This window comes from Nomascus leucogenys, unplaced genomic scaffold, assembly GCF_006542625.1.
Source record: "Nomascus leucogenys isolate Asia unplaced genomic scaffold, Asia_NLE_v1 Super-Scaffold_3019, whole genome shotgun sequence".
NCBI classification, from domain to species: domain Eukaryota; kingdom Metazoa; phylum Chordata; class Mammalia; order Primates; family Hylobatidae; genus Nomascus; species Nomascus leucogenys.
In genome coordinates, this window is record NW_022095789.1 from 851,113 (window position 1) to 863,322 (window position 12,210).

General features: G+C 60.2%; 1 protein-coding gene across 4 annotated transcripts in view; it reads right to left on the reverse strand.

Annotated features, from left to right (window-relative positions):
* The window catches only part of UNC5A (unc-5 netrin receptor A), a 68,225-nt gene extending 56,337 nt beyond the window's left edge, over window positions 1-11,888 (reverse strand). The window contains exon 1 of one of the 4 annotated variants that reach the window (XM_030808472.1): window positions 11,482-11,870. In XM_030808472.1, coding sequence (XP_030664332.1) covers window positions 11,482-11,551 — 70 coding nt within the window. In that variant the 5' untranslated portion in view covers window positions 11,552-11,870. Of the gene's footprint in view, window positions 1-11,481 lie in introns of all 4 variants that reach the window. The other 3 variants (XM_030808473.1, XM_030808470.1, XM_030808471.1) reach the window with 3 other exon arrangements.
* Between the last annotated feature and the right edge of the window lie 322 nt (window positions 11,889-12,210).

Consider the following 12,210-nt stretch of genomic DNA (forward strand, 5'->3'; position numbering starts at 1 on the left):
CCAGTTTCATCAACCGAAGATCCTGCTCAGATTCCAGGCCTGCAGGCCCTGCCCTTGATACCCGATGATGCCAGTTTTATCAACCGAAGATCCTGCTCCGCAAACCCCTCCACACAAACACTTCAAGGGTGTGTCACAGAGGGGGGCCAAAAGTGAGCCTCCCCCGCCCCGCGGGCCACACAGCTCACACCTGCAGAGCATTGACTGTGAGCCGGCATCAGGCTGCGCGCACCACATGGAATGACTCGTTCAATCCTTGCAGCCCTATGAGGTAGGAGCCTTTCATTGCCCCCGTTTTCCAGGTGAGCAAACTGAGGCACAGAGAGCTTAAATAACCTGCCCGAGTTCACCCAGTTCAGGATTCTAACCCACATCAGAGCCCTGGCTCTTAAGCACAGTCCTCCCAGGTCCTAGCTGACTCTCTACCTTTCAACCTACCAGAGCCTGGTGTCCAGGAGGGAGGCTGCCCCTTCCAGCCTGGGAAGTCAGTTGGTCCTGCAGGGGAAGGCCTGAGATGACTTTGTCCACTCCCTGCCTGTGGTCACTTCAGAGGGCTGGGAGTGGCCTTGGTCACGAGCAGTGGTGTATGCAGCCAGCTCGTCCTGGCTCAGGACAGCCCATCACTACAATTTCTGGAATTTTGTAAGCCAGTTGACATCACATTGGTAGCTTGATATAGGCCGTGGTGGGAGTATTTACACCAAGGAAATTGGCAAATTAGTCCCCCAGCCTGCCTGAAGAGCCAACTGTTAACCATTCGACAGGACCCCACCGTTGTGGGGGGAGGCAGAATGCCGACCGCTCTCAAGGTGTCCTGGCATTTGGGTGGTGGACTTCAGGAATTCACACCAAAGACGGGCCCCCAGTGGAGCCAGGGGTCTGAAAGGAAAGAGGTCTTGAGAAGACCAAGTGGGTCTCAAAAATGGACCTCTGGTTGTGTGATCCTAAAGGAACTGGAGAAGGAAGGTCCCCAGAAAAGTGCCAGGGCAACTGCGAGATATCCAGGTAGGTAGGCTCAGACTCTGACCAGACCTGCCCAACATAGAAAGATGGCCCGAAACCAAGGACAAGCCACAGGTGAGAGGCATGGATGGAGGAACCACGCTCGGAAGCGGAGCACAGGTGCAGCGGCGTGAGGCTTATGGGCAATGCCAGAGAAACACAGGGCAAGGTCGCGGCTTGGAGGAAGGAGCCCAGAAGAGCTGAGCCCTGCTGCTGACCTCTGAGAAAGTGGTATGCGGGCAGCTGTGGGGCACGAGCTGTAGTCTAGTCATCATAAGGAAGAAAGTTTGGTTTGGTGAATGTATGACTTAGGGTTCTTTGAAGGCAAGCAAGAAAAAAACAATTCTCACAAATTTAGGAAAGAAGAAGCACTGGCGGAAGACTGGGTTGTTGAGAGAAGGAACAGAAGCTTAAAGAGCAGGCTCTGCAGCTGGAAAAGAACCAGGCCAAGAGAAATACTTACCTAGCTCACCTGGGCCCTGCTGCTGGGATGAAGGGGCCCCCAAAACACCCCACTAAGACTGGAATGAAAGTTGGACCAGATACAAAACCTAACAAACATCCACTGGAGGTGCCACAGCCCAATGAGCCTTACGCAAACTCCAGGCACCGTTCTACAAGAGCTTCTCAATCAGCTGCAGATGACCAAAGGAAGGAGGGACCGTGAGAGGCCTGCTGGGATTCCCATGGCCCAGTCACGCCAGACCAGCTTCCCTTATTATGGGGTTACTGTCCCATGGTAGATTAAGGATGGACTAGAAACACAGCATGTCTGGATTCCAGCCAGGCACCTGATAAAATATCTTAGATGGCCAAATGCAGATATATGAGCAGATGACAGCACAATGAAGGGGAGGCAAAACCTGCTGAATGGCCAGACTTGTTTTCTTTTTTTTTTCTTTCTTTTCTTTTTTGAGACGGAGTTTCACTCTCTCACCCAGGCTGGAGTGCAGTGGCACAATCTCGGCTCTCTGCAAGCTCCGCCTCCCGGGTTCATGCCATTCTCCTGCCTCGGCCTCCCGAGTAGCTGGGACTACAGGTGCCCGCCACCACGCCCGGCTAATTTTTTGTATTTTTAGTAGAGACGGGGTTTCACCGTGTTAGCCAGGATGGTCTCGATCTCCTGACCTCGTGATCCGCCCGCCTCGGCCTCCCAAAATGCTGGGATTACAGGCATGAGCCACCGCACCTGGCCCAACTTTTTGTATTTTTAGTAAGGACGAGGTTTCACCATGTTAGCCAGGATGGTCTCGATCTCCTGACCTCGTGATCTGCCTGCCTCAGCCTCCCAAAGTGCTGGGATTATAGGCGTGAGCCACTGCGCCTGGCCCAGACAGCTGTGTTTTCTAATGCTGCCAGTAAAATAGTGTTGATCCAGATCCCGCTTTACTTCTGAGCCACAGGCTGTGCTTGGTGCTGTTCAGCATGCTTATTTAATACCTGGCAAAATGTGCTGACGACATCTGAGGATGATTGTGCCCACCCTTCTTGGTGGACAAGAAGCTGAGAGGAGCAGCAAATAGCCTGGGTAACAACAGGACAATGGCCTCGGTGGCTCCGGCCCAACCTAATCTGCATAATCATACCCCTGGCTATGGTGATTGGCTCACACAACTGGGCAGGGCACTGGAGGTGGACCAATGACGGAAGACTTGGACATGTGTTGGATGGTGGAGGGCAGAGATGTGCTCTTCTCCCCCATCCCGTGCGGAGCCTGGGCCTGGGCCTGTAAGGACGTAGTCCTGGGAGCCCCTGGCAGCCACCTTGGGATAGAGGGAAGAGGCTGTTGGAGAGTGGCGCCAAATCCCCAAGAGCAGAGATGAGGGAAGGATCTTGGCCATACTGTTCTCCCTGGATACAACCATGCCTGAAGCCACAGCCACCCCTGAGTTCAGTTCCACGTGCCATTGTGGTCTCCCTCTTCTTAATTTTTTTTTTCTTAAGCCAGTGTGAGTTGGGTTCCAATATTTGCAACAGATAACACTTAGTGTCCTATATCACTTCAAGCTGGGGCATTGTGGCACAGTGTGGCGAGCTCCCAGGGCTGAGGAAGCTGTGACAATTGGGTCACCACCCAGAGACAGGTAACAAAGATGTGGGGGGTTGGGATTCGGGCTTGGAGCCATGCTCACGAGGAGCAGCTGAGGGGCTGGGGAGGGCTGGCCAGGAAAGGGGCAGATGTGGCCAGGTGGGAGCCCTGTCTTAAATAACTGAAAGGGGCTCCCCCATCCTGTGCGGCCCCAGAAGGAAGGGCCCAGAACCATTTGGGGAGCTTACTGGGAAAGAGCCCCCCTCATTATAAGAAAGTGGTTTTGAACAGTCCCAGTCGCCTGAAGATGTGTGGCCCGGGCAAGTCCCTTTGGCTTAAAGCTCAGGGCTGTGGGTGAGGAAAGCCAACACCATGAGAGGAAGTTAATAATCAACGTCTGGTGGCCTGGACAGCCATTCTCAGGCTGGAAGCACACTAGGTGGGGTCAGGAGGCAGCATGGGGATGGGGAACGGGCTTGGCTGTGAGGGAGTTCACTTGAGGCCACACAGAGAATCAGGGTCTCTGGACTTTCTCCCATCAAGTCCATAGGATACCAGAGAGGCCATGGCAGTAAACAGCCACACAGGAGAGCCCACAAGATGGGTGTGGTGTGTGCTGGGGGAGATCGGGCAGAGCAGTAGCTGCCCAGTAAGGTCCCAGCTCTGCCACTTCCTGCGGTGTGACCTCCCCTGATATGTGTCCTCATGTGACGCATGGGGCTAACTTTACCCACCTGTAGGTTGTCCTGAGGTTTTGATCAGATGATGTAGGCGGAGCCCAGATTACTACCATCACCAAGTTAATAAAGAATAAAAAACGTAACAGTCTATAGCCCCCAGGGGCTCCTCCTCTTCCCGCCACACAGTCTCTCTTCTTAGCAAAAGGAGAATGCATTTGGGTGTCAGGCCCTGGAGTGGAGCCCCAGCCTGCAGAGGACAGCCGGGACCTGGGGCAAGTCGGTGCTCGGCCTCATCTGTAAAACGGGAATGGCAACACCGGTGCATCGGAAGCCCCGGCCTGCAGGAGGTACTCGGGTTTTGGGGACTTTCTCCTCCCTTTGGCAGCGAGATCAGCCCGGGGTCTTCGGAAGCCCCAGGCACAAGATCGCCTGAGAAGCCCTGCGCCCACCCACTTCTCAGGGGGCCCGGGAAGGGCGGGCAGGGGCAGGGGCTGCAGCTGGGCTACAGCACGGAGGCGGGGCGGAGGCGGCCGCACGGCGGTGCCCGGAGGCTGGACGCCCGCTCCCCGGGCGGCAGCCGAGCGCTCAGCCAGGAACTTGTTAACAGGCCCCGAACAAAGAGCCGCTAATCCGGCGGGCGGCCGCGGGCGGGCTGGCGGGCGGAGGGATCCCGCCCCTTCCCGGCGTGGCCGCCGGAGTTTGCAATGCGTTAATTACCCCGCGCCCGGCTGCCCCGCGGCACCCACCCCCGGCCTGGACGTCCTCGGGCGCGAGCCTCCCGCAGCCCCGCCCGACGGGCGCCGCGGCGAATGGCGAAGCCCCTCGGCCCCGGCTGCCATGGGCTCGGGCACCCGCGCCCCACGGCAGCTCACGTGCCCCCGCAGATCCGCCGGCCTGAGGGCCCCAGCGTACCAAGCTACCGAGACAGCGGGGCGGGGACTGCCGAAGCCCGAGACACGCGCTGAGGAGGGGCTGCTACCCGCCAGTGACGGGTACATTTGTTTGGGGAGGGGGATGCGGGGTGGGGGGCGGTGCTGGAAAGATGCAGGCCTGGGAAAAACCACTGGCCCCCCGGCTCCACTGGGTCCCTGCCCCGATTAGGAGGGGTAGAGTCTAATTCAGGGAGTACTCCCCTAGACCCCACAGCCTCTCCACTGGACCTGCTGGCCTGGGGCACGGGATTCTACCTGCCGCCCTGGCTGGGGACACGTAGGGCAGAGGTGGGATGCAGGGTCCGGACTTCCCTCCCCAAGGCGCTTCAGGTGCTGTCAATCTAGACAGACTCCCTCGGCCTTCCCCCCACCCCCGCCCCATCTCAGCTACATGTTTGCCTGGAGCTCAAGGTGACCCTGAGCCTTCCAGACGGACACAGCTCTGATATCCCAGTGTGGGAGAGTCCCGGCTCTGGGGGCCCCACCAGTCAGGGTGACGGCTGGCCCTTGGCGCTCCCACCACAGCACAGAAGCAGGGGCCTCACGGCCCCTCCCCCATCAAAATGGTACCTAAAACTTCCCCTTCCCCAGTTACTCTGGGGCTGAGCAGCTGCCACTCAGACCTCCCAGAGCTCTGTGTGGCTCCCCCTCTCCCACCTCAAACAGGGCTGGGAGGGCCAGTCAAGGACCAGCTGCCCTTGCATGATAAGAAACAGAGAGGAAGCCAGGCCTGTCCCCAGCCCAGAATGGGAAGCTCACCCCAGGCCTTTTCCCTCCCGCCTGGTTCCCCAGCCGCACCGTCTTCCACAAAGACAGCCAAGGACTCCCCCGCTTCCCGAAGGAGAGGACTGAACAGTGCCCTCTGCCATGTCATCATCAATTGCTAACATGTATTGAGTGCCCACTATGTGCCAGCACTGACACGCTTCAGCCTGCCTAATCTGCACAAAAACCTAGGAGGTGGGTTCTTTTTGAGTCCGTTGTACAGACAAGGAAACTGAAGCCGTGCAGGGAGGAGCTGGATGCAGGGCCAGGAGGCATGCACTCTTGGGGGCTGGCCCTACCTTTGTGCCTAGGCACCTGCCTGGCCTCACCCTAGTACTGGTCCAAACCCAGCCACAGAGCTTGCCAACTCACCTGTTTCACTACCTCCTCCATGTGCCTGGGGTTCTGGGCCCCTGGGGTCTGAAGCTGCCTGTCACACCTGACATCAGTGCCCAGGAAGGGGGTGGGCCTTGGGCACGTGGGCCTTGGGCACTGGGACCCTGACCTTCTGGGCGCCCTGAGAAGGCCTCTTTCTGACATAGGAGGTATTTGCCAGCAGAAGTGGGCCCTCAATTCCTGGCCTAGGGGTTGGGACTCACAGTCCCCAGCTCTGCCTCACAACCACTTTTGGCTCTGCCCCAGCAGCCACCTGGCTCTCCAGCGATGCAGGCAGCCCCTGCCAGGGCGGCTGATGTCTGTGGCAGGTGCTGGGCAGGTGTGAGCAGTTCCTGGGGGAGCCTGCTGCTGAGTGCGGAGTCCACCCCAGGCTCCAATACAGGCATCATTGGGTATACTACACCCTTTAGTATACAGAGAGGCAAACAGCCCAGAGAGGTTAAATGATTTGTCTAAAAGATCACACAGCAATCAAATAGCAGAGAGAGGACTAGAATTTCGTTCTGTTCAGGGCTCCTGCCCCACTCTGTGCCATGTCCTGAGAGTCAGAGATGATCATCAACACACAGTTGCATGACAAGCTGAGCCCAAATCTTCATCTTCAGAACCTCCAAACAACTGCCCCTTGTGCACTGAAAGCACTGATGTCTGAATCAGGCCCAAGTCCCTGCAGTGGGTGGTGTATGTGCCAATGGTGGGGGAGGGGGGACGCTTCTTCCAACCAGAAGGGGCCACTGCCTGGGCCTGGGGCAGTGGGAAATGAAGCAGCTCACATTGAGACGCATTTTTCTCCTGTGTCTGGGCTCGGGCTTAAGTCCCCACCTCTGTCCTAACTCATGCCATCCCCCCACAAATGCGAAGGAACACAGAGGAAGGAGACAGACAAGCTATGGCACCTACTGGGTGTCGGGGTTCACCCTGAGTGCCCTCTCCACATTGCCCATCAGTCTGTTACTATAACCCCAGAAAGCAAGCATGACCCATTCTATCAATGTGGAAACAGGCTGGGGACTGCAAGTTGCCTGTCCAAGGACCCGAGGCTTGGGTTGGAAGTTGGCCCTGACTGCCTCCTAAGCCCCTGTCCTTTCTGCTGCATCTGGCAAGAATACGGGGTGAGACTCCCCAGAAGGCAGGAGGACCCTTCATTGCCACTCCCACAGGAGCAGACAAGGAACGAAGGGGTGGGCTGGTGGAACTGATTGCAGGAAGCTGAGCTCCTGTCTGAGTGTGGTTGGACCCTGGGGCTCAGCCTCAGGAACCAGGAGTCCCACCCCACGTAGGAGCTGTGCAGAGCAGCCCACGTCTTGACGTGACTCTGTGAATGACACCATTTGCTCAAGAAAACATTCACTCTGGGAAAATCCATGCCAGGGTGGGGATGGGGGTTCCTACTCAACAGACATGGGCATACAACTTGCGTGAGTGGCCCACAAGCATGCACCAATGTGAGCTGGTTTGCTGTCCATACATGTGGCTGGGGAACAGCATCCCCCACCCCAGGATGGGGCCTAGTTTTCCTGGTCCCCACCCTGGACAGGAGGCCGTTTCCAGCCTCCCTGGAGCATGGCAGTCCATGTTCAGGGACAGGGATGGGGTGGTTGCTGAGAGGGGCAGAGCAAACATCTCTCCCTGTCCCCAGCAATAGCAGCCCTCCCTGCCTGGACAGAGAACCCAAACTCAAAACGGGGAAATGAAGAGAAATAGCACCTGGCTGGCAGTGACTCGGAGCAAGTTGGGGCAGAGAACAGGGTCACTGCACCATAAACAATGGCAATACCTGAGGGAGGCACTGGAGGAGAAGGAGGAGGCTCAGGTCAGAGGCTTCTGGCAGTTTCCCCAAGGCTGAGGACTCAGTACCTCAGTCTTTCTTTAGCCCACCCAAAGCACATCAGTATGCCAGGGCTCCTTTGCAGGGGAGGAGGTGGGAGGCCTTTGGGAGGGGCTGGACTGAAGCTTCAGGCTTCACAGTGCAGGGATTGGCAGCAGCAAAGGGGTGTGTCCCAGGTCTGGACAGAGCCAACATTGGGGTGTTGGGTGGGGAGCATGCTGGCGGGGTCAGTGGCACGAGGCTTTGCAAGGCAAGGGAGCTACAGTCTGGAAGCCGGAGCTTGCCTGGGGGTGCCCACCCCAGCAGCAGTCAGAGCCAGGGAAGGCACCCGACCTCCAGATAGACCAGCCCAGAGCTGATGTGGGGTGATGACGAGGGAGGAAGGTATTTTCCTAAGGGCCCAAGGGGCTCAAGCTTTGGACTGACCCGCAGGCACTGGGAGTCACCGAAAGCTTTCTAGCAGATTTCCAGCCTGGATGCCAGGGGATGCCTTAGTCTGAGTGGAGGAGGCCTGAGGGCGATGGGTGGTGGCGGCTGCTGCAGTGGTCCAGGTGAGGGAGAAAGGAGCGGAGGAAGACAAAGAAGTCGAGAGACATGAGCAATGTCACAAGTAGGCCTGAGCTGGAGGACTTGGTGACATATTAGATGTGAAGCGTGAGAGAGAAGGGAGAACCAAGGGAGATGCTAAGGCTTCCAGCCCCAGGCTGGGAGAATAGGAGGGGATGACAGGGCCCTTGGGAGGAGGGGGCATCGGGAGAGGTGTGGCCTAGAACAGGAGGCCCCGCATGCATGTGCGTGGACACACAGGTTCCCAAGTGGCAGCTAGGCCCAGCACTAGAGCAGGGGAGCCCCACCCCAAGCTCAGGGCAGGCTCCTGCCTTCTGAAGCCTCAGAGCTCCAGCCTGCGGGTCTGGGCCCAGAGCAGCACTAGGCAGGAAGAAGGGTTGTGAGGACAGGGGCTCTCTGGTCCTTGGCTGAGGCCAAAGTTGGCTGCTTCTGGGAACCAGGGCCGAGAATTCTGGTTGTGGGCTTGGTACCTGGATCAATGCCTATCCCTGGTTCCCGAGAGGAGCCGCTCCCAACACAGGCAAGTGAGGAGCAGGCAGGCAGCAAGAGGACCAGCTCTCTCCTGGGGGGACCTAGGGGCCCCAAAGCCCAGGCCACCCCACCTGCAAGGCAGGGTGAGCAGGAACAGGGTATCTCCTAGCCCTGGAGGATTAAGACCCCCTCAGCCAGCTGCATTCTCCCAAGTGTGGGGTGGACAGACGAGTCCTAGGTCAGCCCTAAGTATGGGGAGGGGGTCTGAGAAGGAGGAGCAAGGCTAGATGGTTGGGGTCAGGTTGGGCAATGCGGCAATGCCAGAGCATGGCACCCCTCAGCCCCATCTTCAAGGGAGCTAGCTCCCAAGTCCCTGCTGCTCAAGGCTGCAGAGGTCTGGGTGACAGGGAGACCACAGGGGCAGGGTGGGGGTGTGCATGCCAGCTGCGTGTGACGGGGCTTGAGAGGGAAAATCCTGTGAGACAGATGGGTGCTTGCGTGCGCGGGCACAGAGAGGGCCTGCAGGTGCAAGAGTGCTGAAGGGACAGGCTTTTGTGTGATGTCCAGCAACAGAGGGTGGGCGCGTGGCCTGGGGAGCAGGCGGCTGCGGTCGGTCGTGCTGGCCCCTGGCGCCCCCTGCTGCCCGCCGGCCATCCCTCCCTCAGCGGCTCACAGACACATTTTTCACCAGAGGCTGTTGCCACAGAGGAAAAAGGCAGCGCGGGAGGAGCCGGCGGTCACCGCAGGGCCAGCCTGCCTGGGCGTCCACATGTGCCCAGTGCCTGTGGGGCACAGGGGGAAGGGAGTCCCAAAGAAGTAGGGCCAGCCCCTCCCCACCCCATGGCCTTCAGCAGCTCCTCCCGCAGGCCCAGGGGCAGAGTTGATGCCTTGGGGCAGGCTCTGCTTCAGCCCCTGCAGCACCTGTGCCCACCTGCCAACTCCCTGGGCAACCTTGGGCCAGGCCTCAACAGATGCCCTGCCAACCAGGGATGCAGTTTCCCCACCCCACAGCCTCCTGAGGAGTCCATGTGGCAACCCCCCGCTCCAGGCTGCAGCACCCTGATTCACCGGTACCTGTGCCCCCTTATCTGTACACACTCACCTGTGCAACTGCACACAGCCATCACACACGTGCGGCATGCTGGTCATCACACACGTTCATCAGGGCACACACATACCAATGCTGCACACACCATGCCAACCCCCCTTGTTACCCGGGCACACATGTCAACCCACAGCCTTCACACGTGCTCATGTGGGCGACATGCAGCTATGACCACACAGCCCTCACAAGCATCAACCCAGAAAACATTTCCAGGGTACCTAATGGGTGTCGGGCAACACCCCACCTGTGTGTGGGGCACTAATACCCCCACCTCATCATGGACAACAGTGCAACCTGCGCCCGAGTGCTCATCTGCGGAGCTGCACACACGCCCCTAACACACACATGTGGGGGACACGGACACACACCCAACAGCAGTTCAGCCTCTCAGCTTGGTCAGGATTAGAAGGAGAGGCCCTGGGGAAGAAGAGGGGTGCTGATGGAGAAGGGAGATAGAGGGGGTGGGATGGAGTAGAGAGGGGTACTGAGGAGGCAGGATGGGGTGCAGGGTCAGGCAGTGGTGGGTGCAGGATGTGCTGTGCAGAGACACCCTTTAAGGAAACAGCCATCAGCCTCAATCATCAGGCTGGCCCCTGAGCTCTCACTCATTGATCTCTGATCAATCTGGTTTGGCAGCTCAGAAACCCCAATGCTCCCTTCCAACACTCCTGTTATAAGCAGCGGCCTGGCCAGGCTGGGGAGTAACCGCCCAGGTTCTAAGGGCAGCAAGAATCGAGAATTGCCAGGGTAAGCCTCAAGCCCCCTTGACCACACAAATGGCACCCACCCCCCACCACCACAGACACATACGCTCAGCTCAGCTAAGTGCATGGGGGGCAGAGATCAGGAGGCCCCCACAGCTCAGCCTAGGTGAAGGCTCAGGGAGAGCAGACAAAGGATGCAGGGGAACTTCCTCCTCCAAGCCCCCTCCCAAGGGAATGAGGTGGGCTGAGGGCTGAGTTAGCAGCGGGTTAGGGTGACCAATGGGGGCATGCAGGGACTAAGAAAGGCTATGGAGTTTAAGGAAGAAGGGGAAGCTGGCGGACCAACCACACACAACTCTGGCCCCCCGCACCAGGGAGGCCGGGGCCGTGGCTCCTGACCGCGGCGCTTTGACTGTGCTGGCTGCAAGGACTGGGGGCTGGTGTATGCGCCTCCACGCCTGAGTGTGTGCGTGTGCGAGCGTGTGTGGTGGGGACAGAGGAGGACACTGTGTTCTGGACGTGGGCAGAGGCCAGGTGCCAAGCTGGGAGATTGTGAGTGGCTGTTTAGGGCAGATGCTACCGGGAAGAGGTATCTTAACCGCTCCCCGCACCCCCCATTTCCTGGGCACTGGGATACGCTCAAAACCCTCTAATCTTCGAATCCTCAAAGTCAGGCCCCCTGGGGTTGATCCAAACCCCCAGCCCTGCTCCGGGCCCAGGCAACCAGCAAACTTCCCCCACCCGGAGGCGTGGGGTGTCTACACTCGCCAGCCCCGCGCGCTGACAGCTGCTCCTGGACTTGGCAGAACCCAGGCTTCCGGGAGAGCGCGCGGGGAAGCTGCGCAGCAGCAAGAAGGGGCCCCCGCGTCCCGCCTCGCAAAGTTTGGCCTCGGGGGGCTCCCAGCCGGGTCTGGAAGCGCTGGTCAGGGACCCCCAGAGCAGCGAGCGTTCGCGCGCACGGTCCCCCGCATGCCTCCCCAGAGCGCGCGCGGCGTGACTCACCCGAGCCGCGGAGCCAGGCGGCGAGGACTATGCCCAGGAGTGCTGGCCACAGGCCGGGCCGGACGGCCATGGCCGCGGGCGGGCGGGCCGGGTGCGGGGCCCCGCGGGCGGGAGGGCGGCTTTAGCGCCTCAACCCGGAGCCCCAGCTCGGGGCGCCCCCGGGGCCCATGCCAGCGGACTGCGCTGCCTCCGGGCGGCCGGCTGCCGGGCGCACGCGGCGCGTGGCTCCCTTGGGCACGGGAGCGCAGCAATGCAGCCGGGGCGGAGCGCAGCGCCAGCCGCGCCGCGCACCGAGCCAGCCGCGCCGCGGAGCCCGCAGCCGGAGAGCGGGCCGGTGGGCGCCGCAAAACCCGGACTGGAGCGACGGAGCGGGGCGGCGGCTGGGAGGGGCGGGGGAAGGAAGGAGGGGCCGGGCCGCCCCGCGCAGCGCGCGCGGGCCACCCCCAGCACCGGGAATCCCTCTGGGCGATGCCTGAGGCTCCCCCAGGGAGGGGCTTGGGGTGGTGGGCGTGGTGGCCTCCCACCGCCCCACGCGGTCTCCAGGGACAGGAGCAGGAGTCTGAAACCCGGAGTGGATCGGTGCTCCGGATCCGGGCTCTCGCGGGCCCGCCAGTCTGCGCACAGGTGGCCCGGGAGGGGCCCGGGGCTGCGGCGACCCCGGCGCGGCGCCAGCCTGCAGAGAGCCGCCCAGGGCAGGGGTGTCCCGGGCAGGTTCTGCTGCAGTCCTCT